General features: G+C 44.9%; 1 protein-coding gene across 4 annotated transcripts in view; it reads right to left on the reverse strand.

Moving 5' to 3' along the window:
- RARA (retinoic acid receptor alpha) overlaps positions 1–18,037 on the reverse strand; it is a 400,739-nt gene that overhangs the window by 208,120 nt on the left and 174,582 nt on the right. For all 4 annotated transcript variants that reach the window (XM_078645522.1, XM_078645520.1, XM_078645521.1 and 1 more), the window contains exon 2: positions 16,117–16,874. In XM_078645522.1, coding sequence (XP_078501648.1) covers positions 16,117–16,363 — 247 coding nt within the window. In that variant the 5' untranslated portion in view covers positions 16,364–16,874. The remainder of the gene's footprint in view (positions 1–16,116; positions 16,875–18,037) is intronic.

An 18,037-nucleotide genomic window follows, 5' to 3' on the forward strand; every position in this document is an offset into this window, starting at 1 on the left:
AGCTCTGTTATTAATATATACCAGCCTATGCAGCATGTAAGAGCCGCCGCGAGCTCTGTTATTAATATATATCAGCCTATGCAGCATGTAAGAGCCGCCGCGAGCTCTGTTATTAATATATACCAGCCTATGCAGCATGTAAGAGCCGCCGCGAGCTCTGTTATTAATATATACCAGCCTATGCAGCATGTAAGAGCCGCTGCGAGAGGTTATCAATATATATCAGCCTATGCAGTATGTAAGAGCCACCACGAGCTCTGTTATCAATATATACCAGCCTATGCAGCATGTGCGAGGCAATGTGCACTCTATCAATACTGTGAATACACCAGCCAAGGCAGCATGTAAGAGCCGCTGCGAGCGGTTATCAATATATATCAGCCTATGCAGTATGTAAGAGCCGCCGCAAGCTATGTTATCTATATATATCAGCCTATGCAGCATGTAAGAGCCGCTGCGAGCGGTTATCAATATATATCAGCCTATGCAGCATGTAAGAGATGCCGCGAGCTCTGTTATCAATATATATCAGCCTATGCAGCATGTAAGAGCCGCTAGGAGAGGTTATCAATATATATCAGCCTCTGCAGTATGTAAGAGCCGCCGTGAGCTCTGTTATCAATATATATCAGCCTATGCAGCATGTAAGAGCCGCTGGGAGCGGTTATCAATATATATCAGCCTATGCAGTATGTAAGAGCCGCCGCAAGCTCTGTTATCTATATATATCAGCCTATGCAGCATGTAAGAGCCGCTGCGAGCTCTGTTATCAATATATATCAGCCTATGCAGTATGCAAGAGCCGCCGCGAGCTCTGTTATCAATATATATCAGCCTATGCAGCATGTAAGAGCCGCCGCGAGCTCTGTTATTAATATATACCAGCCTATGCAGCATGTAAGAGCCGCTGCGAGAGGTTATCAATATATATCAGCCTATGCAGTATGTAAGAGCCACCACGAGCTCTGTTATCAATATATACCAGCCTATGCAGCATGTGCGAGGCAATGTGCACTCTATCAATACTGTGAATACACCAGCCAAGGCAGCATGTAAGAGCCGCTGCGAGCGGTTATCAATATATATCAGCCTATGCAGTATGTAAGAGCCGCCGCAAGCTATGTTATCTATATATATCAGCCTATGCAGCATGTAAGAGCCGCTGCGAGCGGTTATCAATATATATCAGCCTATGCAGCATGTAAGAGATGCCGCGAGCTCTGTTATCAATATATATCAGCCTATGCAGCATGTAAGAGCCGCTAGGAGAGGTTATCAATATATATCAGCCTATGCAGCATGTAAGAGGCGAGCTCTGTTATCAATATATATCAGCCTATGCAGCACGTAAGAGCCGCCGCTAGCTCTGTTATCAATATATATCAGCCTATGCAGTATGTAAGAGGCGCTGTGAGATCTGTTATCAATATATACCAGCCTATTCAGCATGTACGAGGCAATGTGCGCTCTTTCAATACTGTGAATATACTAGCCTATGCAGCATATGAGCCGCCGCAAGCGGTTATCAATATATACCAGTCTATGCAGCATGTAAGTGCCGCGGCGAGCGGTTATCAATATAACCAGCCTATGCAGCATGTGAGAGGCGCTATGAGCTCTCTTATAAATATATATCAGCCTATGCAGCATGCAAGAGGCGCTTTGAGGTCTGTCCTCAATGTGCACAGACCAGTCTATGCAGCAGTAAGAGCCGCAGCAAGCTCTATGCAGCATGTAAGAGCCACTGTGAGCTCTGTCATCAATGCTGTGCACAGATCAGTCTATGCAGCAGTAAGAGCCGCAGCAAGCTCTATGCAGCATGTAAGAGCCACTGTGAGCTCTGTCATCAATGCTGTGCACAGACCAGTCTATGCAGCAGGTAAGAGCCGCAGAAAGCTCTATGCAGCATGTAAGAGCCGCTGTGAGCTCTGTCATCAATGCTGTGCACACACATGCCTATGCAGCATGTAAGACACGCTGTGAGCTCTGTTATCAATACCGTGCACATACCAGCACAAGGGAAGCACCAGCGGAGCTGCACACACGGCCCCCGCAGAATAGTCGACCCGCTGTGAGCTCCACGTCCCCAGATGAACCTAGCAGGCCTGATCCCGGCCTGCGTGCCTTCCCATCTGCTCTGATTCCCCCTTCTTTGGCACGGTTCCTGTTCTCTATTACTCTTTATACACTATATGCTTCCTGCTTCCTGGCTTTCTTCCTCCCTTGGTTGTTCTTATTTACGTTCTATTCGTTTTTATTTTCTCTTCCCCCCACTGTCTCCCCTATTCCAGGGCTCCCTCTCAATTTAATGGCTTTCTTTTTCTTAAACGTTGCTTTATTTCGGGTTCTCCACTTCCTTGGTTCGTCCTCGTCCTCTGCCACCGGCTGATGTTTTTTGAGGTATCCTATGGTTCCCAGTTTTTCGTCTCCAGTTGCCCTCATTCTCGGTACACCCCGGTTTTCAGGCTCTCGACCATTGACCAGTCTTACTTCCGGTTCTCATACAGTTTCCCCCCTCTAATCTCCCATCGGTTGCTCCTCTTCCCTGCTTCTCCTCATGTTTCTCTTCCCTCCCGGAGGTCCTTTCTGCTTAGTCTTCCTGTGTTTCTTATCTCCTGCCTGCTCTCGTTTACTCCTCTGATTATCAGTTATAGTACGGGATAATGTTTCTCACACAAGACTTAAAATGAGAATTTATAGGTGACATGTAATGCCATCCCAGCCATCTCCTACTTGCCTCAGCCCTGAAGAGAGCACCACACAGGGCTCAAACTGCCCTTTTGAGACCACTAATAAAAATACTTCGAATATACACAATACATGTAGTTCAGGGTCAATGCTCACAAGTCAAGAGTTCTGTTGCCCTTGTTATTTGACAATTTTGAGAAGAAACACAACATAAGCATACCAGGGGTTCCACTATAAAAACGTCTGTACATGTTTGCAAAGTCTACCGGCAATTTTGCACGGTAGTAGATTATATAGACAAGTTACTTAACATTAACTCCTGGTATGAACGAGGCATCTCCACTCCCAACCAACTAGAAAGCCTTAGTAACCCGCTCACATTCGACACCCTAAAACATTTGCACAACTTACCAGACATTGAATTCTATAGCTTTCTAAGAATAAAGGCGGTGATCACGAGAGCAGATCTTAACAAGGAGGTCCCACCGATTCTGCAATACATGACGAACCTAAACAAAGTTGGCCACCAAACTTCGCACCTATACTAACGCCTGTGCCCAGTAACAACGAGACTAAACACCAAAACACTATAATACTGGGAAACCCTACAAACTAGACAGTTCAGCGAGAAGGAATAGCCTCGCCTCTGGTCATCAGCGACCAAAAATAAAGTCACCCCAACCTTAGCACAAACTAAATACTGGCTCCTCCACAAAGCGTACTGGACCCCATCCCGCCTAGCAGCTGTCGGACTACGTGATAACGACTTATGCTGGAACTGCCACAAACAAAAAGGAGATTTGGCGCACCTTATCTTCTACTGCCCCAAAGTCAAGACATTCTGGGGTAAAATAAGAGACTTCATAAACAGCATAATGGGGCACTCAGTACAACCAGACTTCCTAGGGATAGCCGCCGCCTTCATGGCCCAGGAAATTCAGTCCAAAAACGACAGCGATTTGATTGACCATCTGCTCACGGCGGCTGTTAAAACCATCCTAACGAACTGGAAAGACACAGGGAAGGCATCCTTCAAGAGCTGGTACAACTGGATCACCTTCCTAAGGGGGGCGGACAACATAACCTCTAAACACTCACCCAACTCCACCACAAAAGGTGAGATGTGGTACTCCCTAGACAACTACCTGATCTCGCACAAACCGCCTTAGGCAGGTCAACTGGGCTCGGTACCCTCACATCCAGCCTCCTCACATCGCAAACTCGGGAAGTTTTGGCTGCTAACTACCGCGCGACCCATCCTGTCCTCTTTTCCTGTCCTCTTTTCCTTTCTCTCCTTTCCCACTTTTGTTTCCTTTCCTCGAGGGCAATGCATAAGACCATCTATGACAGCATACGCCAAGATCGTGTTTATCTAGCTATTTCTGTACGTGCCACCATTATGTGAACGATATGCCTACTGTAACCCCATCGGCGTAGGATGACACCAGTATTGCCTTCACTATATCTGTACTGTATATATAAAATTTCTCCTAATAAAATCTTTTGAAATTAAAAACAAAACAAAAAAAAACAGAAATACATGCAGAAGGATGGAAGCAAGATTGGAGATGGTATAAAATCTGCACAAAAGTATTTGCAACTTGAAAAAGGTACCTGGAGGTTGCAGACAGTTTTGTTAAACTGCTGTGAAATTTGGGTCGATAACATTTAATACAATTCACTAACGCATGATTTAATAAAATGTTTGAGGCATGCTAATGGGTTAAGGTTGGATAATAATAGATACGCTGTGTGAAAACATTAAGATTAATGTGTAAAAAACACAAACCAGGACCCCATTAAAGTCACAAGTACACCTGCAGGCCTGCACCTTGCATGGGTACCGATGTACGATTTTCAGGAATTAAAGGAAGTTTACAGAAAGAGGCAAGGAAGCGTGGAATAGTTGCAGGTTTCCAGGTGTACTTCTAGCAGACATTGGTGAATCCAGCTTGATGCATGCTTCAGCTCCTATAGGTAGATCAGCTCACACTAAAATCTTCAACCCGAGTAAACTGTAATCAAACTTCATAAATAGCCTTAAGAATGAGGCCCATGACGATTTCTAGGACAAGACTCTGAAGAACTCGTCTAATTATAAAATGTAATAAAGCACTTGGTTTATGCTCACAAACATGGCAATCAAGGGAACTGAAGCTAGTGAGAAGAAGGATTTGCCCAAGAATTACACAGTGTTTAGGTGGAGACATGCAGTCCCTAAAAGAATCAGAAAAGGAAACAGAAAAGGCAGTAAGTTGGGAGGGGTCTGAGTAAGCAGATCGGTAGTGGTGGTGGGATCATGTTGCTCAGAAGCAAAAGACCTCACCCACCCAGATGGGTGTCATGCTTCCTCATCATGCAGCGCCTCACTTGGTCGGCACCACACTGCCCAACGGGCCCCTCGAGGCGGCTCTTTACTGAAGGTCTTTTAAAATAAGACGCCATGATAAAGTGTAAGTGGAGGTGCTGTGTGTGTAGAATGTTGTAAGTGTGGTATAAAAATAACTGAGACCCTGTAGGTTTTAATAAGTGGGACCTCTTGTTATGAATAAAAACAAAGGGTGGCTGTGTTGGAGACCATGATCCGTGACAGCTCACAGAAAAGTGAGAATGTCTGCAGCAGGTTTCATGCCATGTAAAGTCCCTGCAAATCCGGGCACTTCGTCAGGACCATGTAACCTAATCTATCAATGCCCGATGATGAAGCATGATACCCACCTGGGTGTGTGAGGGTTCTTGCTTCTGAGCAATCAGATACTCCCTGATCTGCTTGCCTTTTCGGTCTTCTTTTCTGATTCTTTTAGGAACTGCATACTCCACCTTTATACATGTACATTTAGGGAACTTGTATGCTGGATCTAGACACGCTTCCAGTCCCCCCTTATTCTGTTTTTTAAGTGGAGACGGCCAGACTGTGAGCAGTCTAGCTGGACCTCAGTTGGCAACCTAGGCACTGGACCACAAATACAATGTGGATTATTTACGGTAACATTTTGTGAAAATGAGTGAATGGTTGATAGTAAATTTGTCAAAGCATTTGGGAAAACTCTTCCTCTGAAACTAAAGCAACAAAGAGCAATAGTACCATTAAAACAATGATATATTCTGAAATCAGCTACAATCTGAACTCTAGCACAATGAAAGTACTGGCATATTCAATAGCCTAACATGATCAGAAAGTTGGCCTAAGACGAGCCCATAGACAGACCCTCTATTCGCAGAACCCGTGAATATTCCAGGATTTGAAACAAAGAGAGCTCTGGGAAGTTCAGAATCTGAAAGGTGGCACAATCACACCTGGTTAAAATCCAAACCACAACATAATATGAGCCGTGGCATAGTCAGAGAGGCAATTATCAGATCTCCGATACAATGAGAATGTTGCTGCAATTTGACATCTCACTGCATGGAAATTTGTCATCTCACTCCATGGAACTGCTTAGAACAAGTGGACAATTTGTACGGGGCAAGTAGTTTTCTAAAGCATCACGCCCCACAGAAAAGTATATATGCTATAAAATTGCACACCCTGCATAGTAGCTATATCTACAACCAAGTCAGCAGGTAGGCAGTACGTTGTTTTTACCGGAATAGATTTAAAAGTACAAAATAATCAATTTGGTTAGACTTTAACTGCAACAGAAAGCAGAGATTTGCTTGGCAGATGGCCAGTATTGTTTTAAATGCCTTATTTTAACCAGCAAGATAACTCAATAATTTTGTAAATAAGGAGACACTTGTGTCAATCACTCCAATTACATGGGCATTAATTAGGTCCTCCAGAGCAGAGGATGTTCTTGGCTGAGAAATCAAACTTTATGCTGTCTTGTGCTACACATTTAGCCCTCCTCAATGAACTACAGCAGACCAAAAGACCACCTAAACATGGAATCACGTATTGCCTTTTAGGATGGGCATCAACCCAAGCAGCAGTCTATGGATCTGTAATAAATCATTTCAAAGAGCTGCCCACTGTTTGGAAAAACAGCCTGGTCATCAATTGATATCAAAACCCAGCAATCTGTGGTAATACACGCAAAAAATGTAGGAGTGTATTTGACTTGTACAATCTTCAGACAGTTAACATCTTCAAATTTTTTGAAGTAACTTTTTTATAATAATTTTCTTTTTGCTAATATTTTTCAGAATGTATCAAGGATCCATGGGGTACCTTCTCACTGAATTCCCGGTTCATGCTTTACAATAATCCTCACACCATGGGTGTGCAAGTTGTCAGGATCTGCTGATTTTTCAGAGATGTAAAGCAAAGGCAGCTTTGGAGAGTTCAACAATGATATCACAGAACAATGCGGAACACTTTCTTTGCTGATCTGTCTAAAGAATACAACTGATGGTGACGAGCGAGATGAATACCACTCCTCTTGATGCTAAAATCTCTCATGGTTACTCCCTCCACTTCTATCGACAATTCCTTCAATTTGATCTGTCAGGATCTGTTTTCCCCGACTAGAGATAGCTTCCAATTTCACGGCGAGAGGACCACAACCACTTTTGCTCTTCGGGAAGACAGAGATGTGTTCTGCCATTTTAGAGACCTCAGTTCAGGAGGATGTAGTTGATCATTCATGACCTTTCACCAGGAAAGTAACTGAGGCTTAATCATCATCACAGCAATAGCCATGAGTAAATTTAGCAACCTGACTGTGCCTATATACTCAATTCACAGGTATGCAGTAATTCTATAACGCAGTCCAAAAATCATCATCATCATCATGAGGACGAAGGCTCTTCGAAAATCTGGCATTAGTCTCTCCTTTGAGTCCAACCACCTGACAGTTCCGATTGTAAAGGTCATCAACCAGTCCAGAGGAATCGACACAACCTAACATCATCTCCAGTATCATGGGTATACACAGGGATTGTCTCTAATGTCTCAGTAATCAGAGTATTCGATTCTACAATTTAAGTATTGTAACTTAATCATAATTTACTTCAGTTTTAGCAAGACTCAAGGATTTTGACATCTTAACACAACAGATCAAACCACTTTTCAATGGACGTCGTATACGTGTAAATTCTTCGTTGCCGGGAACTCAAGGTAATCATGAACCCCGTTTTCTGCATCACTGTAACATCAATATTAGAGGAAAATATACACGTAATATGTGAAGTCCATACAACCTAAGTATGTACATGCATACAGGCTTGAGATAAGTGTGACAAGCATGTCTTCTCAAGTTTACCATCAATACAGGCGGGGATCTCTCGTGTCTGGCCTCATGCTTAGCTAAAGCAGAGTTATTGTATGTATCTTTAGGGTAGAGTTCTCTACATGAGTTAATGGTGGTGTTAACGCAGAGTTCTCTGCACATATTGGTGTGTGTTAACGCAGAGTTCTCTGCACATATTGGTGTGTGTTAACGCAGAGTTCTCTGCCGTGTTGGGGTGTGTTAACGCAGAGTTCTCTGCCGTGTTGGGGTGTGTTAACGCAGAGTTCTCTGCCGTGTTGGGGTGTGTTAACGCAGAGTTGGCTACTCTTGTCAATGGTGTGCAACCATTAAAGCAGAGTTCTCGATATGTGTTGATGGTGTGTTTTAAAGTGGGGTTGTGCTTGTGTACATGCATCAGATCCGCATGCTGAGTCGTGCGTTACTGTTCTGCAGAGCACGCCCTGTGCTAGGCTGATGCACACACATCTGCACCTCCTGACAGTGGTCGCATCTTTTTACCTGCGTAGCACATCTATGCTGCTTGTGCTTTTCCTCTTTCAAAAGTGCTTAGATTAAAACTCTTACAGAACATCATTTCGTTCAGAAGCGAAAGGCACAGCGAAAGCCGGGTTTGCTGTCTGCTGGTCCTGTTTTGTTCCAATATTTTGCACAAAGAGCAATGTCTGTTTTCTTCTGTGTACGGTGTGTGCCAGAAGCGCTGCCGTTAATGTATTATAAAAATAGATGGACGGGCAGGAAGCGCAGTCTGAGACAAACAAACCTCTTCAGATGGATGAGGAGCACTCGGTGACCTGCGAGGAGAAGCCTGCCTGCATGCAGGACGCAGTAAGGGCCCTTGTCTGAGCGCCTGGCTAGGAAGGGCCCCGTCTGTGCGCTAGACGCAGGAGTCCTACCCGGAGGCAGGAGCGGTCCTGCCTGTGCGCTGGACGCAGGAGGCCGGCTCTGTCGGTGCGCTGGGAGCAGGAGATGTGGACTCTGCATTGGATGAACCAAGGGTTCTGTATGTGCACCGGAAGAGGAAGTCTGTGAGCCGGATACCGAAGGGGCCCTGTCTGCCCTCAACGCAGTAGGAGCGCTGCCTCTGTGGCAAATGTAGGAGGAGAGCTCGGTGACCTAGGAGGAGAAGCCTGCCTGTGTGCAGAACGCAGTAAGGGCCCTTGCCTGAGCGCTAGACCAGAAAGGTCCCCGTCTATGCACTAGGCGCATAAGGAGTCCTACCCGGATGCAGGAGAGGGCCTGTCTGTGTGCTGGGCGCAGGAGATGGGACCTTGCCTCTGCACTGGATGTACCAGGGGTTCTGCATGTTCGCCGGAAGCAGAAGGGAACTAGTCTGTGCAATGGCTTTCGGAGAGGGCCTGTCTGTGTGAAAGATCCCAGAGTGCTGTCTGTGCGACGAATGTCAGAGGGTGCCTGTCTGTGCAACGGACGCAGGAAGCACCCTACATTTGCGCCAGACCAGGAACTAAGGGACCTGCCTGTACGCCAGTTGTAAGCTAGAAGCCCTACCTGAGCACAGGATGCAGATGGTACTCCTTTTTAGGTCTCGCCTGAGCCAGCGCATGCACTGCTCTGGCGAGCCTTTTAGTAAGGGGGCTTCAAAAAGCTGACCACGCGCTTTGCTTGTGGCCTAATGCTTGCGGTTACGTGCACATGCACCCTCTGGATTTCCTCTCTTGTTCTTCCTGTGCCTCACCCCTCCCACAACACTGCTAGCAGGCCCCTTGCCTTCCTTTCATCTCCCACTGCATCCCCCTCACACCTACCACGTCACCACCCCTCCGAGGGCAAGTGTCCTGGGTTTATGTGGTGTTTATGTTGCGAAGGGCGGGGCCTCTGCTCTTTCCCTGGATATCTTCTATGCTGTGCTTCCTCTGGCCTCGCCCTTTAACCCTATCTTCGAGTTAAAATTACTGCTTTTGCGATAACTTAATGAGAGGTACTTTCTAATTATAATAGGCACCATCTGTTTGATTTTAAAGAAATATATTGAAGAGCCTATCATTTACTGTGCTCACACTGAGTCAGCAGTTTAAAAGGATGACTAAATTGGGCTTTGTGACAGTAATGTGTTGTTTCATATGAAAACCTAGGCTTGTCAGTTTTGTTTGGCACAAGTAAAAATATCTGCGGTATTGCATGAAAATGGTAGAATAGTCAGTCAGTCAGTCAATGGTAGAATAGTTTCACATGCACGTTGTTTTTTGAGTAACATCTGTGACTGCGATAATTTACATTTAACTTACATTTGCAGATAGTTGTCCTCATATATGTCAGCGACAGTAATTTTGATAATTTTTGACAAAGTGCGTCAGTGGTGTTGTACAATTTGGATGTTTCAGTGTGTGCATCTGATGTTTTTGTGATAGCATGCACATTCTGTGTGTCCCTGTCTCTATCCTGTGCATGCAACCAGTGTGTCTTTGTATTGGACTCCTATATGTATGTAAACTGGGTGTTACAGTCTTACATTGAATGTGTAAGTGTTCATCCTCAGCATATATGATGTGAACAGTATACACTCAGTATATGTGCCACGTCTGTGTAACTATCACCACCTTGTGTGTGGCACTGCCAGTACCGCGTGTGTCATTATAATGGCTTTGTGTACCTCCGGTTCACCAGTCACAGATTTTCCTTTAACAAGCAATTTCTTTCAGGCAAGTTACCTTAGTTGGTTTATTGGAGTCAAACCAATCATATCCTAGCCACAATGCACCAATCTGTTTAATTAAATCGCTGTACTGAAAACCTGTTGTTCAGGTGACATTGATTCCTCTGGTCACCCAACTCTTGATACTCACACCATGTCTTTGGCAGTATGTGCCTGCATACTGAGGCTCTCTGTACATAGTTTATCCGTGTACGTGTAATTGCTGTGCAGACTACAGATTTGCTATTCTTCAACCTGTGAGATGTTTTGCATGTCATTATATACACCCTGTATGTTGCTTGTTATAAAGGTAGTTTCAGTGCATGCTCCCATTTGTGTGTCATTGTCTTTATTTAATGTGTGTGTTACTATTTTTACCCAGTATGTGTCACAATCACTACTCAGTGTGTCACTGTTCCTTTTGAGTATCTCTGTTTCCAGTCTGGACTGAGCGCGTGCATCTTTTGAGTTCTTGGTGTGATACAATCTCTGCATCCTTTGCGTGTCATTGCATGCATTCTAAGTGCCGTCACTGTCCACATTCTGTTTCATTATCTTCTTAATTAGTGCTTTTTTCAGCATTGTCTTCTTGTGTGTCAGTTGTGAATTTTCTGTGCGTCACTGTTTGCATTATGTTTGTATGTTGTACTTTCTATGTGTCCGCTGTACTCTGTGGGTTCCTATCACTTTATACAGGCTATGTGTCAATTTGTTTGTGCTCTGTGTGTCTGCTGTGCACGCTGAGTATTTTTGTGTATTTGTAGTATTTGTTTTTATGTATTTATTAATGAAGAACCTCTACTCGCAACACTGTGCCCCCTAGCATGAACGTACATTAGATCTCTTTCGCCAGAAACGTTTGTAGATAGGCAGTGAACTTGACTGGCTGTGACTGTGATGGTACATTGAAAGAATAGTACATTTAAAAGTACTCTGCACTCATTTCATTTATTAATTTCGCAGAGTTACTGCCTTCTCGATTTGTAGAAGTCAGTGTGCTCTCAGATTCACTGTCTGGACTGTGTGTGAGTAAGAAAACACACCCTCTTTGGGTGTGATTTGTGTGTGAACTCTGTCTACTACCTGAGTAATAACAGTTGTTATGTTGCTTGTACTCTTATAATGTGTGTGCTGCCATTGGTATGGCCTCATTGCACTAAAAGTCTGCTTCTTTCCAAACCTGGTTTTGTGGGTTTCCTTACAGATCAAAGTCTTTTGACAGTGCCCCCTGCAGCTGTTTTTAACATAAATTTTTAAAGGATAATAAAATACATTCAAGATAGCCACTACACATACATGCAAATTCATCAGTGCCACATAATTACACTCTACTCAATACCACATAAATACACCCAACATAAAACCACTATGCCACATAGCAGCAATCCATATAAATACAATCCACGCCATGCCACATAATTCCCATCGATACAGAAAAGGGGGTCATCATCATTTCACTCACAACGCCACAGTTCCACGCCACACAATTCAGCTCCACACATTTCCATTCCACACCACATCATTTGACAACAAATCACATAATTCAAATTAACAACTCAATTACAAAACACATGCATCCAATCCACACCACAAAATTCCACATTATGCCATACAATTCATCAGCACAATACATAATTAAACTCCATTACATACCACAACACAAAATACCAATCCGCATATTTACACTGTTATACTCACTCCCACTCTACATAATTCCAGGACACTCAATACCACATAATAACTATCCACATAATTCCACTGCACACATGCCGCATAATTCCACTATACAAATCCACTCCACACCGCACTATTCTATGCCACACAATTCCACAACTAACAGTTTCAATCCAACCCACATAATTCAAATCCATGCCACATACATTCACTCCATAAACATAAGTAAAAGCCATTGTCATTTACAATGCCAATAGCTCTAACGTTCACAAATGCGAGACCGATTGCATTGCAAATGCTTGTTTTTTTGCCTGTCTGTGTGCAAGAGAAGAGGCCCTACTTGTGCATTGGATGGCAAGAGGGCTTCTGCCTGTGCGTTGGAAGAAGGGGCCCCGTCTATGCACTAGACGCTTTAACACACACTGACAGCACGCACAGATAACTCTGCTTTTACGTACATCAATACGCCTAGAGAACTCTGCTTTATGGCACACCATCAACAAGAGAACTCTGCTTTGCTTCAAGGCACACCATCAATAAGAGAACTCTGCTTCAAGGCACATCATCAACAAAAGAACTCTGCTTCAAGGCACACCAAGTACAAGTGTAGAGAACTCTGCTTTAAGGTACAAAATCAACGTAAGCGTTGTGCTTTCCCTAACGTTTTTGACAAAATGCCTCTACTTTAGCACACACCATGAACAGTTTTGCAGAACTTTGCCTGATGGACATAATTGCTAAGTGCAGAGAACTCAGTTTTAACGCAGAACATCAACAAGTGTGGAGAACTCTACGTTAATTCACAGCAGCACCAGTTTCACAAAACGTTGTTTTAACGCACATCATCGCGAAGTGCAGAGAACCCTGCTTAAATGCACCCAATTGACAAGAGAATGTACACCCACTGTTGTAGAGAACTCTGCAACATTGACAAGTGCAAAGAATTCTGCCTCAAGGTACATCGTCAACAAGAGAACTCTGCTTTAACACCTTGAGCGCTGCGCACATTGCCCTGCGGTGCGAGCGAATTAATGAGTGGGCGGGGTTCGGACGGACCCAGCCGTCCACTTCACACGCCCATCGTGACATCGGGCGGCAGGGGGCCATCTGAAGGACGCATGGGGTTAACCCTTTCCGTGCTGATGACGGAACCGCTCCGTCATCAGCCGCGATGGCGCTGTGCTGATGACGGAGCGGTTCCGTCATGGCCCGCCCGACGCGCCTGCGTGGCGCTGATTTCGCGCATGCGCGGCGCGTTCTATTAAGCGTGCGGGCCATGACGGAACCGCTCCATCATGAGCACATCTCAACCGCGGCTGGTGACAGAGCGGTTCCGTCAACAGCATGGGCGTGCCGCGTGGCCCCCCCTCCCCCTTAGCGCTGCGGTGGAATAGCCGCCGCAGCGATGAGGTTAAGGCAAATCATTAACAAGAGAACTTTGTTTTAAGGCCCACCGTCAAAAAAGCCTAGAGAACTCTGCTTTCGGTCACATCGTCAACAAGTCCAGAGAACTCTGCTTTAAGGCACATTATCAACAAGCCTAGAGAATTCTTTTTTCCGGCACATCGTCAACAAGTCTAGAGAACTCTGCTTTCCGGCACATCGTCAATAAGTCTAGAGAACTCTGCTTTCGGGCACATCATGAACAAGTCTAGAGAACTCTACTTTCTGGTACATCGTCAACAAGTCTAGAGAACTCTGCTTCAGGGTACATCGTCAACAAGTCTAGAGAACTCTTCTTTTTTAGGGCACATCGTCAACTAGTCTAGAGAACTCTGCTTTAGCGCACATCGTCCACAAGTCTAGAGAACTCTGCTTTGGGGCAAATCATCAACAAGTCTAGAGAACTCTGCTTTGAGGAACATCATCAACAAGTCTAGAGAACTCTGCTTTAGGGCACATCGTCAACAAGTGGCACACCATCAACAAGAGAACTCGACACCATCAACAAGAGAACTCTGCTTTAAGGCACACCATCAATAAGAGAACTCTGATTTAAGACAAATAGTCAACAAGAGAACTCTGCTTTAGGGCACATCGTCAACATGTTTAATGAACTCAGCTTTAAGACACATTGTCAACAAAGCCAAAAGAACTCCTCTTTAGGGCACATCGTCAACAAGAGAACTCTGCTTTAAGGAACACCATTAACAAGAGAACCTTGTTTTAAGGTACATCGTCAACATGAGTAGAGAACTTAGCTTTAAGAAAAATCATCAACAAGCCTAGAGAACTCAGCTTTAGGGCACATCGTCAACAAGTGGCACACCATCAACAAAATAACTCTGCTTAAAGGTACACCATCAATAAGAGAACTCTGCTTTAAGGCACATTGTCAACAAGCCTAGAGAACTTTGCTTTAGGGAACATCATCAACAAGAGAACTCTGCTTTAGGGCACATCGTCAACAAGTGGCACACCATCAACAAAATAACTCTGCTTAAAGGTACACCATCAATAAGAGAACTCTGCATTAAGGCACATTGTCAACAAGCCTAGAGAACTTTGCTTTAGGGAACATCATCAACAAGAGAACTCTGCTTTAGGGCACATCGTCAACACGCCTATAGAACTCTGCTTTAAGGCACATTTTCAACAAGCCTAGAGAGCTCTGCTTTAATGCACACCATCAAAAAGGAAACTCTGTTTTAGAACACATAGTCAACAAGTGTAGACAACTCTGCTTTAAGACAAATAGTCAACATGAGAACTCTGCGTTAAGACAAACAGTCAACAAGAGAACTCTGCTTCAGGGCACATCGTCAACATGTTTAGAGAACTCAGCTTTAAGACACATTGTCAACAAGCCTAGAGAAGTCTGCTTTAGGGCACATCTTTAACAAGCCTAGAGAACTCTGCTTTAATGCACACCATCAACAAGAGAACTCTGTTTTATGGCACATCGTCAATAAGTGTAGAGAACTCTGCTTTAAGGAACATCGTCATCAAGTGTATAAAACTCTGCTTTGCAGTACACCATCCACATGCCTAGAAAACTCTGCTTTTGCACACATCGTTGCAAGCGTACGGAGCTCTGAATCATGCACGCCATCCGCAAACGCACGGGGTGCGGTTTTACAATCGGGAATGTATCACCGCCCTCTACACACTCAACATTCGCACCACTCAGACGTGCATTAAACTCATGTCATAACCCAGATATGAATGAAACTATGCTCTCCCAGGGGCCATTAACTGCATCATATTCTGCCTCAATATACAACACCCTCAACTGTTACATTAAATTGTGCTTTAACACACACATCAAGAATTGCAGTACATGCTGCCTAAACACACAGCATCAACATATGTATTTACTCTTTGCTTTAACCCACACCACCAGGACGTGCATTAGAGTTGGTTCCTGTATACAGTGTGAGGTGCATTAAACTAAACATCATCAAACAGCATGAGAAGCATATTAAACAGCTTTAACTGACATAATCAAATGTGACTATCCGGATTTTGTGGAGGGCGGTGAGTTTTTGCCAGTTAGACTATTCCACAACATATATTTAGGTGATAAATATCGTTTAATAGGAAGAATAGTTGCATTTTAAGGGGAAATACTGGGCTTTCAAAAGGCCAGGAACTCCAAAGAAAGACTGGCGCCTTGTGATTTCTTTCACAGATCCACAGATAGAGGCTGGAGCCCTGGGCTGGCTAGTAAGGCTGTGGGCGAGTTACTCATAGTCTGGGCTTCCGACCTTAACTTCTACGCACAACGTGGGCTTTGGACACCTCACTGCATAAGGCGTCAATGGCGTCATGCAATGCGCGATTGTATAGATGGCCAGACCCGTCAGCAACCTCAGGCACTAGTATCTCGCTGACCTGTTCATTACAGTGGTGTAACTTACAATAGCGGCCTCTCTGGGCCTTACAAAGCAGCGCATGCGCCATGCTACTTACTGGCTGGCGAGGGGGTGCTGTACCCGCTGACCGGCAGTGGGTGTGGAATCCCCGCCAGAGATCCAGGTGGGGACAAGCCCCCCAGCATGTGCGGAAAGAAGAAGGCATAATGGGGCACTGGGTAGCCGTTCATGTGCCCTCCTGACGAAGGGCACGAGCCCCCGTTACTCGCCATCGACAGAAGCCCTTGTCGAACCCCCTTATCAGTTCCTGTCGTGCAATCCAGGTGGGGGTCAGGTTTGTACATTTGGGGTGTGGAGGGGGGTGAAATCACCAGTTAGTTGTGCCCCCCTCCATTCCCGAAAATCCAACTCCACAAGGGCCAAATAAATGGAGCAAGCAGAAAAATGTATAATCACATTCCTCAATTTAAGACCTTCTGCTCATCCAATCAGGTGCCACCATCCCTCTTGGTGCATGGAAAGAAAAAAAAGACCATCCAAAGAATGAGGGCTAGAAATCCAGAGTAAACCACAGGGCTCCCAGATCCACGGACATGTGCTCAAAAACTAAGAGATCCCACCAGGACCACGATCCTGGGCCAGGATTCTAGGCCACAGTTGTAGGCCCCGCCTCAGGGTCCTGGGCCACCATTTTAGATAACGACTGTGATCCAAAATCCTATCCTGCGCCCCTCTTGTGTTGAGTCCTTCCCACTTTCACCAGTTGCGTTCAGTAAGGATGGTGACACTTTGCTGATGCGGTGATGGCAAAAGTGCTATCCCTCCAGCTCAGATATGCTAGATCTTCTTTGCGACCTGTAAGACAATACAGAAAAAATGTCAAAGACGAGAAAAAGGAATCAAATCAATTTGATAATTATACAGCAGTTCAGTTTTCACAAGGCGGTGCCATAAAAAAACTCAAATATAAAGATTAGGTCAGCAGGTAAGGCATCAGGCCTCATTTTATCGACCTTGGAAGGATGAAAGTCTTCGAAAAGTGATTATACTCCGGTATCTTCAATCTAGCAGAGTGCTCCGTCTAACAAGAAACATACATACATATATCTATATATCTATCTATATATATATATATATATATATATATATATATACACACACATACACACATGGTGCAATCTGGGAGTGGTAGCATGAACTCTTTGGTCAGCGCCTGGTTCTAAATCGAGATCTTTTTATCAACCATCAGTCTCTATATATAGCCTGTGTCGGGGTAATATCTGCTGCCTTGGGATTGAGTCAGCGCTCATTTCTGCAAGGGAGCTACCGATTCACAGGTCTTTCTATGAATGCTCCCCAAGGCTAGGTCTGTAATGAGGGGCATGACGGCCACCATGATTTTCAGGCAAGCAAGTTTTTAAGCCCTCCCTGTTACTACCTGTCAATCCCTTGCCTGACCCCAAGATGGCTGCCACAGTGTTCCCTACCACGTCGTGATACTCCTCTGAGAAAAAAACGGACTTAGGCCAGATCTCGAACACATCCCCCCTCCGGCCTACCCTACCCTACAGAATCTTAAACCTATCTCCGTCTGTGTACACCTAGCTTTTTGGCCGATGCCCGGTGGAGCTACTTGATAGCTACAGAGGAGATGGGCTGTGGATCACCCCTTCAACAGTCACCTACCCAGCCGGACATTGGGCAGACCTTACTTCGTCTGTCCGTCGTACTTTCCCTCCTACCCCTTTACTCCACCCACTGTCTCCTTTACGCTCCATTTATCCCTCCTCTTTGCTCTCTAATTCCTTTCTCATTGAGACCTAGCCGCTTGACTGATGCCCGGTGGAGCTACCTGATAGCTATAGAGGAGATGGGCTGGGGACTTCCCCCTCGGACGGAACCTACCCAGCCGGACTTAGGGCAAACTCTCCATCCAACCTATCTCCATCCTTTCTCCCTTCTACACCTTTACCCCACCCCATTACCCTTCTAAGCTCCATTTATTTTGTCTTCCGACG

Source organism: Lissotriton helveticus, chromosome 5_1 (genome assembly GCF_964261635.1).
Source record: "Lissotriton helveticus chromosome 5_1, aLisHel1.1, whole genome shotgun sequence".
Taxonomy (NCBI): domain Eukaryota; kingdom Metazoa; phylum Chordata; class Amphibia; order Caudata; family Salamandridae; genus Lissotriton; species Lissotriton helveticus.